This window comes from Cygnus olor, chromosome 2 (assembly GCF_009769625.2).
Source record: "Cygnus olor isolate bCygOlo1 chromosome 2, bCygOlo1.pri.v2, whole genome shotgun sequence".
In the NCBI taxonomy this organism is placed as follows: Eukaryota; Metazoa; Chordata; class Aves; order Anseriformes; family Anatidae; genus Cygnus; species Cygnus olor.
Genome location: NC_049170.1, coordinates 194,034 through 218,874, shown reverse-complemented (window position 1 = coordinate 218,874; position 24,841 = coordinate 194,034). Strand labels below are relative to the sequence as shown.

Here is a 24,841-nt window from a genome sequence, read left to right as displayed (position 1 = left end):
GCAAAAAAAAAAAAAAAAAAGTGTTGGAGGCATGAAGCAGGAGTGGGATACACAGATTGCAGTATTGGACAATCAAGCACCTGCACCACTAAAGCCTTACCCGTTTTGGGCTCACCCAGTGCTAGATGCTCTACTGGACCTGCCAGGAGACAGCCACTCTTGTCTCCCAGTATAACAGCACCTTACCCACACAGTGTGCCAGCTATCTAGTAGCCAGGCTACCACAGAAGGAATGTTATATGGTCCAAAGGCAGTCTGCTTCGAGCTAGGCAGCACCAGGCTCCTGCTCATGCTGAAAAAATACGTTTGAGATCAGGCAGTCGGAGAGAACCACCTTCAGGGCAGAAGCAGAACTGCAGTCCCAAGCTTTTTATGAGCACTTCCATCCCACAAAAAGCATGACTGCACATCTGGGGCTGGGGAAACCAAAGTGCCGCTGGGGAGATGCAGAAGCGGTGGCATAGGGAGCAACAGAACAGCCCAGGCAAGGAGAGGGACTGCTGACCTTTCAGATGCAAAATGGCAGCATGCCCACAACCCAGCTCTTTGGCTGGACTCTCCCAGGCCTGTTTCCAACGCTCCACATCCCATCGAATCTCCCCCATGAACCTGTCTCACAGGCACCCCAGGCACATCTGCTCTACCACCTGCACAGCCATCCCACAGCACGACTGGCTGCAACTGCTGGAGGGAATAAAAAGACTACAGCCCTGTCAGGTGAGATACTGCTCTAACACTTGTGCTCCAGACCAGTTCCAGCTTATGTGGCAGGGCACTACAGGAAAAGAGCACTATTCTATGCTGTCCTACAGTCAGGAGAAAACAGAGCACCCAGTACAACCTCATCACACACACCCCCAATCTCCACACTGGAGCAATAGTGCTGGGACCAGAGGTGATGTGTTCAGTCCCAGTTCTGCCACCTCCTGTACTCTGGGAGCATCTTGTCCATGACCCACGCTGCTGAGACACACTGACCCTGATCACACAAAGACAAGCACCTGTCATGGCTCCATAGCTCATGAGACTCATCACCATCTCACAAGCCTTGTGAAGTCCAAGACTGCCCCACATACGGTAACCTGGACTCCACCACAGCTCTGGTTCCTCCTGATACTCCTACCCCCATTTTTGCTACCACTGGGAGACCTTGGAATGGGGACATCCAGTCCCACCATTAAGGTGGCAAAGGACCTCCACTACATCTCAGCTCGGCGCATAGTCCATATCTTTCCTCTATTCTACAATAGACCCAGAGGTAACAGCTCCATGTAGAAACCCGGGGGCAACTTTGTAAGTCATCTCATCACCATTAGTCTGGACACAGCACTCACTCTCAGCCCTTTGGGCTGCACAAGCCCCATCTAGGCCACTATAGCAAACGGAATCCACTAATGCTCCCTTCAGGGCCTTGGCTCACTCAGGTAGGAAGTACCTGGGAATACAAACTTCCTTGTCAGCTTGAGACATGGCCAGGACCAGTCATTAACATAATGGTCTGAGGCAGAGCACAGGACCCTCAGTCCCAGCCCAGTTTATAACCCCGCTGAACAAAGTTCCCTCTAAAGCCATTGGAAGCAAGAAGAGAGATGACATTTAGAAGTTCCATAAAGAAAATCCCCTTTGTGTCTCCTGCCAGTCCAACTCCCTTTTGCACTATTTCTTTTTCCCATACCTGAAAGGGAAAATTTTTCACTAGGACAAAATAGACTTTTGAAAATTGCTTATAAGAAAGACTCTACCCACTGTAAACTGTCCCACTGACACAGAGGGAATTTTGTCTCTACTCTGGTAGAAACAGATAAACTGAATGCTGATAACTTGGACTGGTGCAAAGAGGCCCAGCACAGTCAGGAAGCACTTGAGGAAGAACAATAGGAACCTCAAAGGCAACATAAGATTTTTGCAATCAGTAGCCCAAAAACTTAAAAAAAAGGAGTTCAGAGAACTGTGGTGGAACCCACCCTCTTCACAGAATGACCCTACCTTTCTGCAAGAAAACCCTGAAGCCTCTACTTGGTTTTGTTCACTTTCAAAAGAACAGCTGTCCATCCAGTCCAACCAAACAATCCTTATGTCCAGAGGTCAAACTAACCTTTGCATTATAAATTATGAGGCAAAGACATCATCTGTGTTTTTAAAGTGTATTTGCAGATTTTGCTTTTACTGTTGCATCAGACTGAATACCAAATCCCACAGGACTCCACAAGAAGTAGAGTCACCATCCATGATCTGTGTTAACAACTTGCTGAGAACTAGATAGCTCAGAAACTACTATGTGCTACTTGGATGCTCTAGATAACATATAGAGCCAATTAAAGCCAAAGCAATTCTTTCTAAAAATTAGAAGTGACAAGTCTGTGACATTATCTATTAAGCTGATGATTTGATACAATCTTCTCTCTATAAACCACTTCAATTACTTATGTTCCAAACCCTTAAATTTAAGCTGCATAGGCCCCACCAGTGCCCACCCGGGCCCCAGCAGCACCCGCCCCCAACAGTGACACCCCCTCCCCCAACACAACCCCACAGAGCCATAACAGATAGGGTGCAGCCAAGGCAGAAAGCTTTTATTGTGGCACGGCGGTCACTTGCTGCTGGTGTACTTGGTGACGGCCTTGGTGCCCTCAGAGACAGCGTGCTTGGCCAGCTCGCCAGGCAGCAGGAGCCGCACAGCCGTCTGCACCTCACGGCTGGTGATGGTGGAGCGGTGGTTGTACTGGGCCAGGCGTGAGGCCTCTGAAGCAAGCCGCTCAAAGATGTCATTGACAAAGGAGTTCATGATGCTCATGGCCTTGGAGGAGATGCCGGTGTCAGGGTGCACCTGTGAAATGGTAATCAAGCACTGCATCATATCACCATCACCAGGCAGCAGGGACCCAGCACTCCCAGGAAATGGGCCCTCCTTCCTCTTCCTACCCCACACCCCCAGGTTCTCATGTTGCATGCCAGTTCCATTGGACTGAAGAGGTCCCTGTGGTACTGCATTGACTGTGACATTGCACTGCCAGGAGCCTCTGCAAAGTCCACAGGGGAAACAACCCTACAAGGAGTGTAAGTGCCCCACTGCTCCAAGCTATGGCCACCTCTCCAAAGTTTTTCTCCTCTCTCCAACATAGGCTGAGAAGTCTCAAAATCTCCAGAAATTATGAAGTTTTTAATACTTACTCATAGGGACAATGACAGGTATAACTGATTTCTCCTAATTTACTTCCTTATACAGAGCCATACAGTAGAGTTCATTCTGCCTATGAAACCCTTTCTGATCTAGATCCATCTCATCTCCTACTGAGAGATTTGTTGCCACACCCCATTTTAGACTCAGCTGGAGTTGTATACTGTCTCACTCATTTTTTTTCATCTCACTAAAAAGCACATTTTTCTCTTTTCCTTTTTACAGAGTTAACATACAGTGAGCAGAAGTAACTTTACATGTGAAACAGTTCTTAACACTAAAGAAACATTTACTCACTTGCTTCAGTACTTTGTAGATATAGACTGAATAGGTTTCCTTTCTCTTGGGCTTCCTCTTGGACTTCCTGTCTCCAGAAGCAGATCCAGAAGTGGAAGCATGACCACGCTTCCTCCCAGCCTCTGCACTCATCTCAGCCCCTTCCCCCCAAGCAAGCTCTAACAGAGCAACCATGAGTTACCATGGGGCTGGTTATATAGCAAAGGCAGCAGCCCCTCACCTGCCCCAGGTGCAGTCCCCAGGGAGCGGGAGGGATGCACATCTGTGGCTGATGATTCCACTTGGCACTAAGCACAGGGCAGCTGGCCTGAAAGGCACTTGGAATTAACTGATTCAATTAAACTTTCAGACCTGAGAAGTTTGAGGGTAACATTGGCAAAGACATGCATAAGAACAGTAGTGTCCCATTCACATGGGGCAGAAGTGCCAGAGAAGAGCTAATTCTGGGTCCATCCAGGGGTCTGGTGAAAGGAGGGTTCCTGCTTCGGTGGAAGGGTGTAAATTGGAGTACTCAAGGTACTGCCTCCAGAATCAAATGTGTTGGGCCACCTCTGTGCTGTGGAACAGGTGGTACAGCCAGTTGAGACTCAGTAAATGAATGTAACATTGGTCTAGTGACTGAATGATAGCATTATGAACAACCTCCTAACAGCCAGTATTCCTCCCACAGTGGATTCTGACTCTGTGTGCTTATTGGTGGCGCGCACTGGGCACGAACCTGCAGATAACATCTCAGCCAGCCTGGCCTGGGTAGTCCTGCCTGCTTCACACAACAGAGATTCTTTCAGGGGAAGAACGGAAAGGAAGCAGCGGGAGGAGAGGACCGACATCCTGAGTGTGTGTTTGATCTGTCTTGGAAACCAATGATCACACTACTGGTGATAATTATGACACAGAAATTAGGCTGCGCCAGGGAAAAAAGAAAAACAAAAAGCACAGCAACATAGTAGAGCTGTGTTACTTTAGTCTGAAGAGAAGAGAAAATGAAGCCTTTCTCTCAGCAGGCACCAAAACATATATTTTGCAAAACTGCAATACTAATATAGCTAATACTAATATAGCTCCAGCTGAGGGGACGTCCATATCTCTGCAATGCCCTGCACACTGTCTCCTATGCAAGGGCTTACATTATATTGCTCACATGACAAATCTTTAGCAAATGACATCTTCCAAGGGCTGAGTTTGGGAGACATACTGCATCAGTCACTCTGTCAGTAGGGCCAATAGCATTTCACTGAATTCAGTTTTGTTCTAGGCCTGTCCTCATGGGGAGGCATCTGATGGCCCATCCCTAGTGCAAATAGAAGTCACAGTGACAGAGGGGTTTCGTGCACTCATCAACTGAAATGTGAATGAACATGTGGGACATGCATGCCAGCACATCTGTGGAGGGGAATGGGAGGAGAGAAATGGGAATGTGGAGGCTTGGGCACAGAAGGTAAGAGGTAGCAGGATCCTTCTGGGAATAGAAGTAGCATATACACTGATGTCTGTCAACATCAAGAGATAGTGGATGATTCATACTGGGAGTAAGGAGCAAGCAACATCACCGCTTTTCTTTTGTAAGAGGCCATGCACTGGTTAGGTACAGCACAGGGCTTCCCCCTCTGATGTATGTTCTACCCACCGAATGATTCACCAAGCTGTAAATGGCAGAGATGCTTTCGCTGGGTGCGGAGTGTTCACTGTGACTGGAACTATTCACCTTTTCCATCAGTCAGAGCACACAGAAGATCTCCAATGCTAATGAAGTTTTTATGTGTTATAAGTGATACCTGTCCCCAGCTGCAGCTGTGTCTGGCATTGGCAGTTATACACATGTATTTTTTGTCTGTATTGTTTTTATTGTATTGGGTTTTTTTTTGAGAAAATTTTAAGTTAGAAAGAAACCCTTTGGTGGACGTGGATCAGTGACAGCATTGAACCATCGTATAGCAAGGATGGAAGCTCATCCACTGACCAGTATAGTCAAATTTGTGTTTCCATATTTATGGAATTAACACGTTCTTACTACTTTTACACAAATCTGTTTCCCTATATTGCATGTGCTAGTGGCTGTCCATTCTGGAAGCTGTGTGTTTGGCTTGACTTATCCTTGTGCTATTTTTGTGGTGTATGTATTGACCACAGTGATGAGGGAATCACACAACTGTACTTGAAGTTATATCTGCCACTTCTAGTTGTAGCTGTGTTATAGGCAACTTCTCTTTTAGACTACAGGCAAGAGCAATTGTGCAGAGGCTCTAGGACAGTTCTTTTGTAGGAGTTACCATTCAAACAGATAAGGAGCAATTTTCTTAATTTGTCTAGATAGTTTTGCTTTTGTGCATGATTAGACAAGCCCTAGCTGAAACACTGCAAAATGCCATTGCCCTGGCTAGTGTCTGCCTCTCACACAGCAATCAGTACTCCAGGACATACGTCTGCCAGAGCTGCTTCGGTGCAGTCTAACAAACTGTCAGCACTGAACAGGTTTAAATCAAGGCTGAAAAACTAGACTGCTAAAACATGCACAGATATTCAATTTTACAAATCCTGGCATACTGTGACCTCTAGTGCATTTAGAGCTACTTTTGCTTTGAACATGTAGCTATGGACTTGTTTGCTAAATCAGAAATGTCTGCAACTCAGAATTTATTCTCTTGCTTTGTAGCAGCAGACAGCTAACATAATTCTCCTATTTGCTTGTGATGCTTTTACTCAGGTGGGCAGCTGAGCTCCACCACAACCACTCTCTCACTCCTGCTCCTCAAAGGGAGGAGGAGAAAAGAGAGGAGGAGAAAATACGATGAAAAGGGCTCAAGCATTGAGATAAGGACAGGGAGATCACTCAACAATTATCATCACAGGCAAAACAGATGCAGCATAAGGAGATTAATGAAATTTATTACCTATTACTAACAAACTAGAGCAGCAAGAAACTAAAAAAAAAAAAAAAAACTAAAAAAACGTCTTCCCTCCACCCAACCTCTTCTATGTCCTCCCCCTGAGCGGCACAGGGTAACTGAGTGGGGGCTGTGGTCAGTCCCTGATGCACTGTCTCTGCCGCTCCTTCACCTGCCCCTGCTCCCCATGGGGTCTCTCCCACAGGATGCCGTCCTTCCCAAACTGAGCCTGTGGGGGCTGCCCACAGGCAGCAGCAGCTCTTCAAGAACCGCTCCCACATGGCTCCGTACCACGGGGTCCATCCCCCAGGAGCAAACTGCTCCAGCATGGGTCCCCCACGGGCGGCAGCTCCCCCCAGGCCCCCTGCTCCTGCGGGGGCTCCTCTCCACGGGCTGCAGCTCCGGCCCGGGGCCTGCTCCTGCGGGGGCTCTCCATGGGCCGCAGCCTCCTCCAGGCCACATCCACCTGTTCCACCGGGGGCTCCTCCACGGGCTGCAGCGTGGAGATCTGCTCCGTGTGGGACCCATGGGTGCAGGGGGACAGCCTGCTCCACCAGGGGCCTCTCCACAGGCCGCAGGGGAACTTCTGCTCCGGTGCATGGAGCACGTCCTCCCCCTCCTTCACTGACCTTGGTGTCTGCAAGGCTGTTTCTCACTCCTCGCTCTCCCAGCTGCTGTTGTGCAGCAGTTTTTTCCCTTTCTTAACTCTGCTTTCCCAGGGGTGCAAACAACATTGCTTGTTGGCCCAGCTCTGGGCAGCAGCGAGTCCCTTTGGAGCTGTCTGGAACCGTCCCTTACCTAACATGGAGCAGCTTCTGCTTTCTTCTCACAGAGGCCACCCCTGCAGCCCCCAACTACCAAAACCTTGTCATGTAAACCCAATACATTGCTCCATCGCCTACAAGAGTTCTCCAACTACTGTCCATCACGCTTGCTCTCTCATCCCAATATTCCTATGCCCTCCTCAGAATTTACCACTCCCAGAGAATTCAGTCTAAGATTATAACCTGCATTTATTATTGCCACCATGGCCCTTGACTACACAGATGTGAAATGTAGTAATAGAGTCACTGCCAAGCCTTTACTAAGAATAAGCAACAGCAAAAGGAACAGCTATAGCCTCAGGCAAGACTTCCAGACATCATCATTCTCATAGCTACTTTGCAACCCTTTTCAACTCACCAACATCTTTTTAAAACCTAGAGAGCAGAACTAACGAAAACTTGCATTCATCAATTCTCATTTTAAATTCTGTGCTACCAGTCAGTCTTTACCTCACTTACTTGTGTGCAGTTTGCTTTTTCTCCATCACTACCTCTGTTAGCTTCCAGGTACCACACTATGACATATTCATTCAAGTGACCTTTCAGTGCAATCTAAACTTTTCTGCAAAGCTAACTTAAACAGCATTTATATTAATCTGCATTATTTTCTTAGAAAACACTTTTTTTCCCCCCTTCAATCTCCAATCATTGCTAGAAACACTGAAAAAAACTAGATGTTCTGCAGTATCTACTGGAAGCAGCTCCCCCTAGGACATTTGTCCTGTGGATGATACACAGTGCTTCTACAGCAGCAGTCGACAACTTGGATGGTCCCTTTGGAAAAAAGCAAGGGAACACTTTCATAGAATAGCTCGGGTTGGAAGGGACACCTTAAATATCGTCTGGCTCCAAACCCCCTGTTCATGGGCAGGGAAGATTTTTTTGAGCAAAATTACTTTGCTCAAAAGGCTAGAGCCACAGACAGTTGGCATCTGAGGAAGTACAACTACATTTTTGTCTTGTTCTTCAAATTCTCTGTCAACATGTCCTGTTGGAATAGGTTATTGGATTACGTGAACCTTTCACATGACCAGTGCTGCCACACTCATGTGTCATAAGTAATGAAAATGATAACTCATGATCTTAAGAATGTATTTAGTTTGATTTGCTACTTTTTTTCTTAAGTGTCTTCTCATTGTTTTAAAAACACATGAAGAAGTATTTTATTCAAGAAATTATTCAAGCTGCTGTGGCAAAGTGCAGTTTAAACAACTTTTCTAAAAAAATGTTAAAAACAAAAAAAAGTTAAACTAACTTTAGCTGATTAGTTTTGTTTAGTTAAACCTGGAAAGAAGAAATAATTAATTCATAGTTCAAAAATCCTGATTTAATAAGAGCCTCATATTAGACCCATAGAATTCAAGGTGAAGGAAAAAACATGCATTTAAGTTGCTCTGTTGTAGAGAACAAGTCCTGGTATTCTACAGAACTACATTGACTCTCTAATTTCCAATCTTCAGAACCCTTTCAAAGTTGTATTTATTAACAAGCAAAAAAAAAAAAAAAAAAAAAAAAGCATGTGTGGCTTGCTCCCTCTTCTGTCATTATCTGGAAAACCCAGCATTCAACATGTGGATTAGCAGTTTTCCTAGCTGCAAGGATCGCCATACTCTGCTCTGTACAATTCCAGAGCTCAGTACTCACACCTTCATTTATATCACAAATTCTGGTCATAAGAAGAGGACTTTGGTAATAGTAAAGAAACAAACCTTCACTTCATATTAGAGAGCCCTGCATCCTTACTCGTAAAGCTCAGTACTGGCTGATTTGCCCCAGCATGCCCCAATAACTACTACAGCTCACAAAACAAGACTGTTCTTCCCTCTTTATTGACTGATGGATTCTCAGGCAGATCTGTTAATTACACTGTTAAATAATAGTTAAAAACAAACCAAGGCCAGAGGAGTTTGAAGTGAAGTATCTAAACTGAAGCAGAAATTGGGAAGGAGGAGGCAGGGTAAGCTGGGCTGGGGTCTCCACTTCTGTATCACTGCAACTCAGACACCCTAACTGCCACAACCCCAGACCGTTAGATTCCAAGGCCTGGCTCAGATGGGACATCATCTAAATATGGAAATGGTTGCCCAAATGCAGCCAGATCAGGAGAGAAGAGATCTGTCCAGATACAGAGGTGCAAGGCAAGTCAAGGGGAAGCAGTATTGCAGCAATCCTAGAACACAGCCACAGAGATAGCAGCAGAGTCCCATTCCAGTCGGCAGGTGAGTGAGTCATGTTGGCCACTGTCAGTCTCCACAGAGAGCACCTGACCGACTGCTCTAGAGCTCACACATTGTGGGTCTTTTTGGTGAGCTGTGGATCTTCATCCACCAACTTTGACTTGAGATGTTCCTTATAGGCGAGGATGTCACCTTGCCACTTTGTGATTGTCTGCTTCTCACAGACCCAGATCTCCTGCGCAACCTGGAAGCAAATACACAAGGAAAGGGAGGTTTATAGTGCAGCATTTTATAATTTTACCGAAAATATAAAATAACCAAAATCTACTCTCCGAAGGAGAGTCTATTAAGCAAGGAGTCTATTAAGTTTCACACATTTGACTACCAAAGAAAGATATCTGCAGTGAAATATCCCACCTGGAGTTTTCTGAATAATTTATACAGGATTTTAGAACTAACAGTCCTTGAACCCTCCACATTTTTTTTTTTTGTTCATGGAATAAGAAGAAATTCACTTCCTGCTAAGGTGGGAATTAGAAAAGGTAGTTCTTGACATGAACTACCTGGATATGCTGCACTGAAAAATAAAATTGTATCTGAACTTGCAGACAAAGCTATAGTTGATAAATCAGCACCTGACATTTCTGTGTATATGGAGTGACTTCCTTAACCTGTACAGATTGAGTGATAAAGAAAACTGCTAGAACTACTCCAGTATCATTTAAAACAATCTAGTTAAAGCCTCCACATGTGTCATGATTTCCATTTAACTTATTCTTCACTTTTAGCATTTTTTTCTTCTTTCACATGCCTAAATGTTTTCCAAGGCTAGGTAATTATTCCACATGCACATGGCAAGGGAATCATATGCAGTGCTATTTTTCACTCACACATCTTTTCAGGATAAGGAACAGCTGAAAACATCTTGCTTTAATTACTCAGCGTTGGAAAGTTGGTTTGCCAAAATTCACCACTCTTCTTACCTGCTGGATGAGTCTGAAGTCATGGCTGACGAGCATCATTCCTCCTTCAAATTCATTGATAGCATCTGCCAGAGCATCTATCGTTTCTATGTCCAAATGGTTGGTGGGTTCATCGAGGAAAAGCATGTGAGGATTCTGCCAGGCCAGCCATGCAAAGCACACACGGCACTTCTGCCCATCAGAGAGGTTCCGAATGGGGCTCACCTGACAAACACAGACACTATTTGCAGCTCTGCAGGGTACCTTATAGCACCAGTTCCTAGACACCACACTGACCACAAAATATTCACAGTTCAAACTATGTTTGCTGCAGCTACATGACACAAGAGGACAAACGTAGGCTTACAACTAGACTGGGCTTCCTTTACCAGTAAAACAAGTGAATTCCAGAGGCTTCTGAAAAAGGGGTGTCCATAGCAAGACTCAGCTTGTGTTAGAGGTTCCAAAGGAAAGTTAATTGAGATCTGCCTAATGTTCATCGCATCCTGACAAAAGCCTAAACCTACTCTCAACCTCTTGAGTGACAAATGGAGAAGAACAGTGTAAAAATCAAGGCTAACTGCAATGATAATGACAACTCCCACCAAAATGTAATATACAGGAGCGTGGCGTGTTTAGAGTTAGAGCACCACTAGAGATTCTACACTCATTTGCTTGAACCATGTGTTCCCCACACCCAGCTGAGAATATGTTCTGGCATTTCTGACTGGCATTCATCTCAGAAATAGAGATAAGCAAGCTAGTTCAAGTAATAATTGAAATATAATTGAGGCTAGCACTATGCCACAACCTGTCTTCCTTCACCTGGGTTCCGAGGAGGTCACCCATTCCAACCCACACATTGCTGCAACGCAAAGTAAGTTACTGTGAGCCATGAGTTATTTTTTCTCCAATTTTAAAGGCAGAGATGGAAAAACCATTTAGATGCTGTGGTGCACCATGCTGTATACTGCATCACACTGTCAGGTATCTGTAGAACAACAGAAAATGCAACAGCTCTACTTCCCTAATGCATAAGAAGAAAACCTCAACAGCTCATACTGACCTGCTGCTTCCCTGTCAGACCATATCTGCCAATGATTTTTCTCATCTCCTCCTTCTCCTTGATCTCTGGGTAGCATTTCAGCATGTACTCCAAGGGTGAGAGGTCTAAGTCCAATTGCTCTTGCAAGTGCTAACAGAAAACAAAAGCCAGCTTCAGGCTGTGCATGCCACCCATCTCCCCCCTTATACCTCTCTGGTGCCAGCAAAGCAGCAGAATCCACGAGATGATAATCCCACCCCTGGCACATTCACTGTGCTGAAACATTATGGAAGCAGTCTCCATTTCAGGAGCAGGAGTGCTGCTTCAGAATAGCAGGCTTGTCCAACATCAAGCTTGGGCAACCATCTCTCCAGTAAAAGGTGAGAGGCTAAACGAAAAGGACCACAGCAAGCCTCTTTTCAGGGCAAGAACATTGGCTAGAGTCCATTCTGCCAAAAGAACAGTTCCCTCCCCAAGCTCAAGGCATAGAAAAGCAGCAGCAGGATGGGCCTTAGAAGCAGAAATAGAGGGACAAGATTCCCCATTCCTGTCAGCTTTTTCCTCAGCATTTCATGTCCATGGCAGTTGCTATAGGGAGTACCTGGTGGTATCTACCAATCTTTACATGTGAGTGCTTGCGGATCATCCCATCTGTGGGCAGCAGCTAAAAAGAGAAGATAGAAGTATTTCACCATGAAATCCCTTCTTTCACTGTATGCCAGCCCTCTATATGTCTGAACATATAGCATGACAGAAAAAGCCCTATACTGCAGCAAGACTTCAGGATTTCCAAAGTCTGATAGGGGTGTTCTCATAAATAAATGCAGCTTCATTGAAGACTACCCAAAGAATAAAGGCCCAGAACAGGGTAGACAATGCTGGGAGCATACCTCTCCTGTGAGCAGTTTCAGCAGTGTTGACTTTCCAGCTCCGTTGGGTCCAACAAGAGCTACACGGGTATCCAGGTCAATCCCAAACTCCAAGTTATTATAGATCCATGGCTGCAAACCACATAAATTATGACATATTATGCCTTTCCATTACTACCTAGACTCTCCATGCTGCACCTGTAAAGCTCTGTCTTCAGCAGACTCAGCATTAACACTGCCAAGAAATCTGATCCACCGGTGATATGCTGCAGCCTGATTAGAAAACTTACCCAAAAGCCCCCATTACAAGGCAGAGGATACAAGTAAACTCCATACAACCCATGCACACTCCCTATACTCACCCCGTCCTTGGTGTATTTGAAGCTTACGTTCTGCACCATGATGACAGGAGGGGGGATTTTTCCACAGGGAGGGAAATAGAATGACAAAGTCTGTCAACACAGAATATCCACTTGTTAGACACCCTGGAGCACATACAGATCAATCCCTTTATTTCACTCCCTGTTCCCTCTGGCAACTCACTCACAGGTTTATCTGCTGGCTAATGATTCCCTATTTCTTTTCCTTTGAAGCAAATGGGTGCTTATATTCTTCAAACTAGCAGGAGCTGCTTTGAGCATCCTCCCTGATCTTCTCCAACTTTCAGACATTCATTTCTGTGTCTACAAAATGGCCTTACTGGTATGACAAATCCCCTTCTCTTCGTTGGAAAAAAAAAAAAAGTCTCCTCTTTCCACTCTTCAGCTGTACCCTATCTTCAGTACAGGAATCTGGAAGCGAATCCTACTCTTGCTCTCAGCTGTGTCAGCCATTCCTGCCAACAGCTAAAGTTCATTTTGCTTATCTAGCCCAAGTTTCCTACACTGATCTCTAGATGCAATCCCACGTTTGATCCCACCTTATCGTTCACCACTCTCTCTGTCAATCCAGAAGCCATCATTTTTTGAAGGGTCTTCTCCTTGCTCTGAGCTTGCCTGGCCAGTTTTGCACTACCATGACCAAATCGCGCAATGTAATTCTGCAACAAAATACAGAGTTAGCCAAAAGCCATGATACAAAGGCTAGAGAGGTGTATGGCTGCATAGGCAGAAAGATGTTCATGCAGCTAGGCAGATACCTTCATGTGAGCAATCTGATCTTGTTCCCAGTGGAAACGCTTCATTTGATTTTCTTCTAGTTCCAAGCGAGTCTTTACATACTGATCATAATTTCCCTAAAGAGAGGGACCACAAAACATCAGACATGCCCCAGAGGTCAGCTCCTCTGTTTCTGTTAGTTGCACAAGACACCATTCACTCACTGTGTAGTACTTCAGTTTGCGGTTGTGCATGTGGATTATGTTGGTGCAGACACCATTCAAGAAGTCCTGGGAGTGGGATATCAGCACAAGGATCCGCTTGAACCTGTGGCACCACAAAACTTAATAGAGACTAAGCTAGGAAAAGAATTGCTTGTTGGCCCTGATGGTGACAAAGGATTTACATGCAACAGATCTCTCTTGTTTACAGCCAGATTAAGAACAAAAAGATAGAAGCCTTAGAGATACTTTAGGAAATCTGCAGTAAAGCAGCGATGACCAGCTTTCTAATACATCCTTCACCATAAGGCACTCTTCATCCGTATTCATGAAGAGTCGAGAGCTGGCTACCTCTGTGGTGGATTACTACTGCTACTGATGCAGAACTCCACTGGTGTCACACTTCTTAGAAGTTTCAACCTTTGCTTCTCATTTTCACCTTTTTACAGACTACCATCTCTTAGGTTCTCTATCACAGGTTCCTTTCCAAGTTTGTAAAATGACTGGCTAATGCCTCCTCCCAAAAAGAGAGAGGTTCAAATTCAAATTTCCTAAAACACCTGATATATAAAACAGACAAAATGTTCAACTGACACAGCTGAAAGAATAACCTCTGCAAATGAAAAGCCCTTCTCATGTGCTTATATGCACAGTCCTTTTAACACACAACCCAAATAACCTAGACTTCACAGCTATTCCTAAATCTTTTGCCTTAAGCATTAACATTTTAACTTTATTTAATAAAAACCAGTTGCATCCACATACTAGAACAAGATGAAACCAACAGACGCAGACACTACAGTTGGTGAAGAGAAAAACAATATGCAAAAAGCTGAGCTGGAGGCCAGGTCTAGAAAGTTTACACTACTGGTACAGCACACGGTGCTGGTACACGCCTCCCAGGTCTGCTCCTGGCTTTCAGGAAGTAAGTTTAACCTGTACCAGTATTTCTCACTTTTTTCACTAAGGAAGAGACAGACTTATCTTGAATTCATTACCCTTGCATCAAGAACCGTTCTGCAAAAACATGTAGCAGCAAGCACAAGGTATCATAGAATCATAGAAACACAGGGTTGGAAAGGACCTACAAGTCCAACCGCCCTCCTATCACCAATACTACCCACTAAGCTACTAAAAATATGTAAGTATAATTAGTAATGCAGTATAGTTACATAGCCAGAAGAACTATAGACAGTTACTCCTGTAGCACTTGCTCACATGCTGACAAGATGTTCCAGCAGAAAACTACAACCTACGGAAGCTGCAAACTCCTTCATGCTTACGTTTTCAGCTCTTCTTCCAACCACACACAGGCATCCAAGTCAAGGTGGTTTGTGGGTTCATCTAGCAGCAGCATGAATGGACGAATGAAGAGGGCTCTAAAAGGAGAGGGGAGATGACAGCACAGGGTAAATGCAGGTACCCAAAGTCTCTCTGCTCTCCTCTGAGTTCTTAGAACTGCGTTTGTGGCTTTGCAGCATCAGGATCAGACAGGCATTTTCCCAGGAGGCAGCCGGCAGTATACCACTCACCTAGCAAGAGCCACCCTCATTCGCCAGCCACCACTAAAGTCCTTCAGCTTCTTCCTCTGCATGGCTGGTGTAAACCCCAGGCCGTGCAGGATACGTGAGGCCCGTGCTTCTGCCTTGTCAGCGTCCAGCTCCTCCAGACGTTCATACAACTCCATGAGTTTCTCACACTCCGCTGAAAAAGAGCCTGTCAGCACTTCTAACAGTAATTGGCTCTCAGCTGCACATCTATACAGCTGAGAAAGCTCATAGTCCATCTGCTTCACCACTATTCAGCCCCATCCACTCCTATGACTTAGACGCTTCTTAAGAAGTCACACTGGATAATTGGATAATTTCATCTAAAGAAGTGGACTTTTCAACTAGTACCGGGCAGCTGGGAGAAAAAGTAATATGTAAAAACTCTGCCAAGGAACCCAAGTAAGACCCTTTCTTCAGTGGGAAGGGAAAGTGGAGGAAATGTCCCTTGTCCACAGGGACTCTGAAAAGCTTTACCATCCTCATGAGCCAGACGCTCTGCCTCTCGTTCTAACATGGCTCTCTCTGTATCCACCTCCATCACACATTGTAGAGGGGTCTTGTCACTGGGAGGCATCTCTCGGGTCAGGTGATAGATGTCAATGTGCTCTGGAATGGGCACTTCTCGTTTCCCAATAGCTGACAAAAGCATGGATTTCCCTGTGTGCAGACAGACACTCCACAATTATTTGTATTCAGTAAGATATGTCACAAAGAAACAGACAAAATGCAGTCAGATCCTGCTGATTCCCTCCTTTTCCAACCCAAGAAAATCCCTAGGAATTTCTTGCCCATGAGGAATTAGAGACCTAGCAGAGCCACTGCAGTTCAGCCCTTACCCAGACTTAGGGAGCTGTATTTTCGCTGTGTATTTCCTGCTGTCTAACCAGGTCTAACATCTGTTACCAAGGCACCAGACTCTACAGACTTCTACCATGTAGGAAAGTAACGCCCTCATCACTAGAGAACCTGAAATCACCTCATCACTCTTACTAGCTCATCGATTACACCCATATTCTGCATCTCTCTAGGTACAGCACCATCTTCTCCAGAGATTATACAGCTGTTTTCCCATTCAGACTAGATCACACACTCCCTACTCTTCCATACTATGCAAGTTCTCTGGCTAGTAGCATCATCACTGAGTTTATTGACACTGTTAAACAAAGCCTCCATACAGGAATCAGACATTCACAGAGCGCAGGCATCCCACTCTAGTCTCCACAGAACGAAGTCCAAATGCTTAGTCCAAAGGCAGGATGCAACCTCATAGTCCTAGTAGCAACTGGTCTTGCTGGGTGGGGAGATGTGGGAGGTGAAACCATCGTGTCTAACAGCCCTTTGTCTGGCTTCCAGCATTTACCACCCGAATCCGTCCAGCTTCTCAGCAGCACAGAACCTTCACCGAGCTCCAAGAAACCCATGACTCTGTGCCCTACAGCTTACCAATTCCATTGAGTCCAATCAGGCCGTAGCGCCTCCCAGAATTCAGCTCAAGTTTTGTATCACTCAGCAGTTCCTGGCCATGGAAGGTCAGCGAGAGGTTAATGATGTGCACATCAGTGCTGTTGGGATGGGAAGCCAGCACTCCAGTCACAGCACGGGCAGCAGCTTTCTTTAATTCAAAGTCCTCCATCTCCTTCGTAAGAGCATCCACCTCTACATGTAGAGACAGACCAGAAGTATTACTGAATTACAAATACATAAGAACCCCATGGCGGGTGGGGCTGGAACTAGATGATCTTTGAGGTCCCTTCCAACCCAGGCCGTTCTATGATTCCATAAGCCCCTAAACCAATATAAGCAGGACGACAAAAACAACCAGTGTCTCTTTCTACAGAAATATCGAGGAAGCCTAGAGATGATGGTACTCAGTTTTTCAGCTCAGCAAATGGATATAAAATGGACTAAGAGGAACTTTCACCCACTCTAAAAATAATAGCTGACCATTAAAACCCGTTGAGTAGGCAGAACAGCTAACCTGTTATCCATGCACGGTAGGACTATCCCTCAATGCAGAAAGGGCTGGGGCAGGGAAAAGGCTTAAACACTTCTGGTTGCAAGTTTAAGGACGGGGCTGGCCTAAACAGAACTTGGGCAGGGAACAAGCAACAGGAAAGATGTGAGAAGAGAAGCAGCAACATCAGAAGAGGCCCTACCAACTACTAAGATAATGTGTCCATTTGTAGACCCCCCTCTTCCTCTCCTCCTACAGTATAAGCAAATATTTCCTGTCTTGCTAACATTCCATTTGCAGCCCCACGTTACAGCCCGATTTTTACTACTTCGTGAGACCCTGCCTGCCATCTGAAGAAGCAAATAGCATTAAGGATCGTAGCAATGCTCCAGCTGCTCAGAGCAGAATCCTGGTGTTCAGACTGTTGGCGTTCAGGTCAGCAAGGGATACCGCCTGGCTGCCAACATCTCACACAACACCTCACAAATGGCAAAGCCACTTGCCCAGCAAAAACAATGGTCAGCAAGGCAGGACGTGACTTAGCCAAGAAGGAGAAACGATGTAAACTGCACCGGCACGGTACCCCCTTTGAAAGCACCCGCGCTGCAAGTAAACCAGGTACACAAACGAGCAAAGCAGGTGGGCGCAAAGAGGCACGAGGCAGTTTCATCCTGGGCACATAGCTACTGCACAGCGAGCAGCCAGCAAGGAGCGCGCTGCCCTGCCCAGCCCAACGACCTGTCCCCGGGGCTGCTCGAGCCACCAGCCCCGCTGCCCCCCCGGCTCAGCCCCGCTGCCCCCCCCCGCTCAGCCCCGCTGCCCCCCCGGCTCAGCCCCGCTGCGCCCCCCCCGCTCAGCCCCGCTGCCCCCCCCCGCTCAGCCCCGCTGCCCCCCCTCCCGCTCAGCCCCGCTGCCCCCCCCCCCCGCTCAGCCCCGCTGCCCCCCCCCCCCGCTCAGCCCCGCTGCCCCCCCCCGCTCAGCCCCGCTGCCCCCCCGGCTCAGCCCCGCTGCGCCCCCCCCGCTCAGCCCCGCTGCCCCCCCCCCGCTCAGCCCCGCTGCCCCCCCGCGCCCCCCGCTCTCGGAGCGCTCAAAGCGCGTCCCGCGCCGCCGCCGCGCGGCCCAGGCTCCGCCAATAGGAGGGCGACATGCAAAGGAGCCGGGGGAGCGGACGGCGATTGGCCGGCTCGGTCCGGCAGCGGGCGGGGCGGGCGCCGAGACCCCGCCCGGAGCCGGCGGCACGGGGCGGGCACCGGGCGGGCGCCGCCGGGCCGCGGGCGCCGGGCCGGGGTCACGCTCGGGCACCGACGGGGGGCCTGCGGTCGGAGCCCGGCCGCACAGCGTCCGTGCCGGCGGCACCAGCACGCAGGAGTCTGTGGAGGATCACGGGGGTGCCGGCAACAAACTGGATGCTGGAGACGGCATCTTCCAGCATGCCCCCCGGCCTCGGGCTGCCCCGGATCTCGCGCTCGGCGCCTCCTGAAACGCCGCACTGCTGACACTGCCTGAAGTCTTCGCTGCCTGGAGAAAAACTGGTGTGCCCGACAGTCCACGGGTCACCAGGCAGCTGAACCAAGGACACAAATAAACTATCAGTGAGCTTTACCTCGCCTACTTCCTTTAGGGAGGTTAGGCTCTGCAAACCAGATGCACCCCAGAAAAACGGATGAGGGGAAGTTCATTGCAATATCATTATTTTTAGTTAAGAAACCAGACCCTACAGTGGTTCCTGCAGCGGGAGAAAAAAAAAAGGCAGGTCTGGACATCAAATACCAGAAGATCAGGACAGTATCTGCTTGTGAGGGAGATGATGCTATCAGCACCCTCTGTCTTCACTCAGCAAACCTCAAGAGAGAACCTAGGGAACGCTTCAGCCACACACTTTGCACAAAGGCACCGCACAGACTACAGGTGTCCTGCTGGCTCTAAAGGGAGAGAGCAGCTCTGACAGCAGACCCCGCAGCAGGCTCGGTGCAGCACAAGAGCAAGCCCGCAGGGTACTCCATGAGGAAGACCAAGCGTCCCGATTCACCGATTCACGGGCACGAACAGACGCGCACGGCGGCTGCCCACGAGCAGGCCCCAGCTGCACACTCCCCACAGCGCTACCCGGCCGACCCCAGCGCGGCCCCTGGGCAGCGCCCGCCCCACGGGGCGCACCGCCACAGGCCGGGCACCCACCGGCGGCTGCGCTCGGGAGTCCCGGCCGGAGCGGCGGGGCCGGGCAGCAACGCGCCGCGGCCGCCCCTCACCTGGCAGCGCCGTTCCGTTGGCCTCCGGGGGCCGGGCCTCCTGCGGCTCCGTCCCGGCATCGCCGTTCTCCTCCGGGGCGCGGCGGGGCCGCTGCCGGGCCTTAGCCGCCTCCTTCTTCTTGGCCGCCTTCTTCTTGGCCAGGTCCGAGGGCATGGCGGGGCGGAGGGGAGCGGCTGCGGGGCGACACGGGCCGTTAGGCCGCGCCGATCCGGCCCGCACCGGGCCGCCCCGCCCCAGTTCTGCGCCCCGGCCCGGAGCACGCGGCGCCGCCGGGCCCGGCCGAGGGCCGCCCGCCCCCCTCTGGGCCGGCCGCCCGCCCCGCGCCGCCCCACCCGCCCGGCCCGGCCCGGCCCGGCCCGGCCCGGCCCAGCCCGCTCCCCCTCCTCCCCCTCCGCCTCCGCCTCCGCCGCCGCGCCAGGCCCGGCCGCGCCGCCCGTACCGGCCGCTCGGCGCTTTCCTTCTGTCGCACCAGGACAGCTGCCACCGCGTGCGCACGCCCCGCCCCCCGGCGCAGCGGCCAATCGGAGCGCGAGGCGTCACCCGCGCCGGGCGGCCGCGCCGCGCTGCGGAGGGGGGGCCGCGCTCCCGCCCCCGGCCGGCCCCGAGCGCGCTGTCGGCTCCCGGGCACTGCGCGTCCCGGCGTGCACCGCGCCGCCCGCCCGGGCCCCGCCCCAGGCGCGCGCTACCATAGAGGCGACGCAGGCGGCGGTAGAGCGGCCGCCGCGGCACCATAGAGGAAAGGGGAAGCGGAAGCGCGGCCGGGCGGCGATGAGGCGGCTGAGGTGGCAGCGGCGGGAGCGCGGCCGGGCGGCAGCCGCTGCGTCCCCCTGCGCCGCTGGCACGGAGCTCCGGGACGGCCCCGGCCCTGCCGCGGGCCCGCCCTGCCCGCCGCTGGGAGCGCCCCGCGGCCGCTGACCCGCGCGCGCTGAGGCCGGGGCCGGTGCCCGGTGCCGCCCGCCGCCCGCAGGCCCCGCCGCCGCCCGCCCCGCGTCCCCGCGCCGGCGATGTCCCAGGGCCGCCGGAGCGGCTCCGTGAGCCCGTCCCGCCGGTAGCGGGCCGGGGGCCGCCCCCTCGCCCGCACCGGACCCGACCCGACCCCCCCCGCGGCCGGGCGCCGCCATGCGCCTGGCTGCGCTGCTGGCCGCGCTGCGGCCCGTGCTGCCGCTCGTGCTGGGCCTTTCCCTGGGCTGTAGCCTGAGCCTGCTCCGCGCCTCCTGGAGCCACGGCGGCGGCGAGGACCCGTGCCTGGGGGCGGTGGGCCGGGCCGGGCCCCCCGCCGGCGGAGCGCAGCCGGAGGCCGGAGATGGGCGGCCGGGCCAGGGGCACGAGGACTTCAGGCCTAGGATTGTGCCGTACTACAGGGACCCCAACAAGCCTTACAAGAAAGTGCTCAGGTAAAATCAATGCGTTTTTTTTTTTTTTTCCCGAGGAAAATAACTTCGTATGAATGGCATTCAGTTCTGCAACTTCAAATCAGTTAAAGAAAAAAAAAGCACAGTTGTAACAGCATGATGTAGTGGCCTAGTTCACTATCTTAAAGGAGCGCGGAAGTGAATTTAAAAAGAAGTCTCAGACTGAGATATATGCATCTAATAGAGTGTGTTAAATTACTCTTGAAAACATATTAACCAGTATGTTCATTAGGAGAGTTCTAAGCTATTAGTAATAACTTGTATCACTTGTTAGTAGTTACCTCTAATTTTTTTTTGACTTGCACAGTTTCCTAGATTGCATAAGTAATGTGAGGTTGTAGGTTCCTTGAAGGAAGCAAGTGTTTTTTAAAAATGTGATTATTTTTTTTACTAGTGAATCTGCTCTTAAAGCTCTCCTTTTAGGCTTAACTGTTCTCACCATCAGTAGACTATAACAGATAAAGTCTTACCCCAAGTGACTGAGCAGTTACAGAGGTAACTTGACTGTAATGAGGATGTTTTAACGCTAAATTAGTGTACTTCAATTTTTATCCTTCCCTTACAGAACTCGCTACATCCAGACAGAATTGGGATTCCATGAGAGACTGTTTGTGGCAGTGCTGACTTCCAAGGCTACCCTGAATACGTTGGCAGTGGCAGTGAACAAGACTGTAGCCCATCACTTCCCACGCCTGCTGTATTTTACAGGGTTGCGCAGTGCCAAGGTGCCTCATGGCATGGTGCTTGTGGCCCATGGAGATGAGCGTCCTATCTGGCTGATGTATGAGACCATGTACTATATCCATCAGCACTTTGGTTCTGACTATGACTGGTTCTACATCATGCAGGATGACACCTATGCACAGGCTGAACAGGTCAAGGCTCTGGTGACACACCTAAGCATTAACCAAGATGTCTACCTGGGACGAGCAGAGGAGTTCATTGGGGGAGATGAGCAGGCCCGCTATTGCCACGGTGGCTTTGGCTACCTGCTGTCCCGCAGCCTGCTTCTTAAGCTCCATCCTCACCTGGACAGCTGCCGCAACGAGATTCTTAGTGTGCGCCCAGATGAGTGGCTGGGGCGTTGCATCATTGATTTCCTGGGTATCTCTTGTATTTCCCAGCTCCAGGTACTATCTCCCTCCCCAGCGTTTTGCGTTAGCTAAGTCTGACAGAACCTATGCTCTTGCTAGTCCCTGCTGCTCAGCAAAGGAACTTTTCTCTGAGACCCTACTGGGTTAGGGGAGGAAAGGGTTGTCTGGTGTGGCAGCACAAGGGAGACGCCCATAATGAAAGCTGAGAAGTTGGGGGAGAGAGCACATGCTTTGTTTTTTGGAGGTTGGATAAAGGATGCATTGGTACTAAGAAGTAAACAGGCATGTAATTTATGGAGGTAGGGTATGGAGGGTAACTGTTGTGTTCTTGTCTCTGGGTACTGCACTCGGCACAGAGAGAGAGGCGGATGCATGTCTTGGGTGAGGGAAGGCTTCGCTGTGAACATTAGAGTTCCATGCCAGTCTTCCTGGCTCTTGTTCACTTCAGGGTCAGCATTATCACACTTATGAACTGGCCAAAAATGCTCAGCCAGAAAAGGAGGAAGAAGAGGAGTTCCAAGCAGCTCTTGCTGTGCACCCTGTTACTGATGTGACATTGATGTACCGTCTGCACAAGCACTTCAGCAGGATCCAGCTGGAGAGAGCCTACCAGGAGATCCAGGAACTCCAGGTATGTTGTGAGGGGTATCTGCAAATACTGCTCATCCAGACAGGTTTCCTTTTCTTTCAACTCTGTCAAAGAAGATTGTTTCTGTTTGTAGGTGGCCATCAGCCAGACACAAGAGATAGCCCTGTGTCTTAGAAGTAGCACTTCTGATACCATGCTGTCCAAAAGCTGATGTGATACTATCAGGATATGCTTCTAGGTGGTGAGGCAGGTCTGGGTGGGAAATGGACACTCTTCCTTGAGAAAGCGTCAGTATATGTTCTTTTTGCACAGATGCAGATCAGGAACCTGACATCACTGACTCCTGCAGGTGAGGCAGGCTTGACGTGGCCTGTGGGGATTAATGCCCCATTTCTTCCAAAGACACGTTTTGAGGTAATCAGCTGGGACTACTTCACTGAGCAGTACCTCTTCTCCTGTCCTGATGGCTCTCCCAAGTGTGAGCTCTCTGGAGCCAGCAAAGCAGATGTCAGTGACATTATTGAGTCAGCACTTGAGCAACTTAACAGTCGCTACCAGCCTTTGCTCCGCTTCAGCAAGCGGCAGTTGCTGAATGGCTACCGGCGTTTTGACCCCACACGGGGCATGGAGTATACACTGGACCTACTGCTGGAGGCGGTGACCCAAAAGGGCCACAGTCACGTTCTGGTCAAACGAGTGAGCTTGGTGCGGCCCTTAAGTAAGGTAGAAATTATTCCCATGCCATATGTAACAGAGGCCACGCGGGTGCAATTGGTGCTTCCATTGACAGTACAGGACTTGGATTTTGTGGCGAACTTCCTGGATACGTATGCTATGAACACACTGGACACACATGATAATGCCTTGCTGACTTTGCTTTTCATCTACCATCCGTACGATGCTCAGCGAGTCAGCCAAGTGGATGTATTTGCTGGAGTCAAGACCATGGTAGGAGAACTGGAGAAACGCTATGCAGAAGTTAAAATCCCCTGGATTAGTGTCAAAACTGAGGTGCCATCACAAGTGAAACTCATGGATATAGTCTCAAAGAAGCATCCTGTAGACACTCTGTTCTTCTTGGCCAGTGTCTGGACAGAAATCAACATGGAGTTCCTGAACCGCTGCCGAATGAATACTATCAGCAATTGGCAGGTCTTTTTCCCAGTGCATTTTCAAGAGTTCAACCCTGCACTGGTATACCGTGGTGAGCAGACTGCTTCCTCCAGCACAGACTTCCTGAGGGATGGGCATTTTGACAGACATTCCTTTGCTGAGGCCTGCTTTTACAACTCTGACTACATGACAGCACGTACCAAGCTAGCAGCTGATATCCTAGACCGAGATGAGGTGCTGGAGGGCATGGAAGTATTTGATGTCTTCCTCCACTATTCTGGTTTGCACTTATTTCGGGCTGTGGAGCCAGGGCTAGTGCAGAAATATGCACTGAGGAGCTGCAATCCCCGGCTTAGTGAGGAGTTATACCACCGTTGTGTCCTCAGTAACTTGGAAGGGCTTGCATCACGCTCGCACTTAGCCATGGCCCTCTTTGAGCAGGAACAGGCCAACAGTACTTGAGAGACTGGAAACATCAGGAGTTACTCAGCACCTTAACACTTGTCACTTTCCATCCCCTTCCTGGCCTAGCCATGGGTGAAGGGCATGTGAGGTCAAGGGAGGAGGGAGGCTTTCCCAGCCTTGCTCTGCAGCACAGGCATGGGCTGTGGGGAGAGGCTGTTTTTGTGGGGTTTTATTTTTTTTGTGTGGACTCCTTTGGTTTTTTTGTTGTTGTTTTACTGTTTTGTTTGTTTTTTTAATCAATAAAGATTTCTTTCCAAGCAGAGTGATTTAGTTTTAAACTTTATAGGCTCTGGGATGAGGGATGGAAAAAGAGCTGTAGAGTTGATCTTAATTTAAACTATGCAATTCTGATAAGCAGTGCAGAGATGGTGAATGTGAGATGTGTACTGAAGCAAGATTACCTTGGCTATGCCACCCTTGGTGCTGTTGTTCTACCTTGTCATGTTTGTCTCTTCGTGCATTCATTTTCAAGGAGACAAACACAGTTTGTCTAGTTTGCTACTGGACAAAACTGTTCAGTGCACTTCTAGTTTGCTATGTTTGCCTCCTCTGCAACTGCAGAACATTCATTTTGCTTTGTGATCTGGGAAGGTAAAGGAACCTTTGAAGAGTGAAAACAAGCTAGCTGTAAAACTTTCTTGTTACGAGTGGCTGTGTTCCTTCAACCACTGTTTTGCTGGTCTATGGTGATCCTAGCAGGAGAGGCACTTGGACTGCATAAGGTAATATTTAAAATCTTATGTGTTAAAGAGAACACTATAAAGAGAATAGTATAGATATTCTCTTACATCCCTTTAGATACTGGGAACCATGAGTAGCATAGCATTAGCTCCAATCCACATGCAGCACTCCAATCAGA

At 49.2% G+C, this 24,841-nt stretch overlaps 3 protein-coding genes across 3 annotated transcripts; 1 reads left to right on the top strand and 2 right to left on the bottom strand.

Annotated features, from left to right (window-relative positions):
- Nucleotides 1–1,750: 1,750 nt before the first annotated feature.
- On the bottom strand, nucleotides 1,751–3,648 carry LOC121066401 (late histone H2B.L4). The gene is made up of 2 exons (XM_040549880.1): nucleotides 3,476–3,648; nucleotides 1,751–2,827 (listed from the first exon to the last, which is right to left on the bottom strand). Exons 1-2 carry the CDS (start codon nucleotides 3,605–3,607, stop codon nucleotides 2,591–2,593), a joined length of 369 nt encoding a protein of 122 aa, XP_040405814.1. The 5' UTR covers nucleotides 3,608–3,648; the 3' UTR covers nucleotides 1,751–2,590.
- Nucleotides 3,649–8,994: 5,346 nt separating this feature from the next.
- ABCF2 (ATP binding cassette subfamily F member 2) lies at nucleotides 8,995–19,893 on the bottom strand. The gene is made up of 15 exons (XM_040549879.1): nucleotides 19,749–19,893; nucleotides 19,309–19,482; nucleotides 16,549–16,761; nucleotides 15,580–15,762; nucleotides 15,088–15,259; nucleotides 14,839–14,934; nucleotides 13,559–13,661; nucleotides 13,376–13,471; nucleotides 13,157–13,276; nucleotides 12,600–12,689; nucleotides 12,259–12,369; nucleotides 11,970–12,032; nucleotides 11,390–11,518; nucleotides 10,345–10,548; nucleotides 8,995–9,605 (listed from the first exon to the last, which is right to left on the bottom strand). The coding sequence occupies exons 2-15, from the start codon at nucleotides 19,460–19,462 to the stop codon at nucleotides 9,468–9,470; spliced, it is 1,872 nt and encodes a 623-aa protein (XP_040405813.1). The 5' UTR covers nucleotides 19,463–19,482; nucleotides 19,749–19,893; the 3' UTR covers nucleotides 8,995–9,467.
- A 419-nt stretch (nucleotides 19,894–20,312) lies between these two features.
- On the top strand, nucleotides 20,313–24,244 carry CHPF2 (chondroitin polymerizing factor 2). Its single transcript, XM_040549864.1, has 4 exons — nucleotides 20,313–20,703; nucleotides 21,287–21,851; nucleotides 22,264–22,446; nucleotides 22,717–24,244. The coding sequence occupies exons 1-4, from the start codon at nucleotides 20,429–20,431 to the stop codon at nucleotides 23,977–23,979; spliced, it is 2,286 nt and encodes a 761-aa protein (XP_040405798.1). The 5' UTR covers nucleotides 20,313–20,428; the 3' UTR covers nucleotides 23,980–24,244.
- Nucleotides 24,245–24,841: the final 597 nt, after the last annotated feature.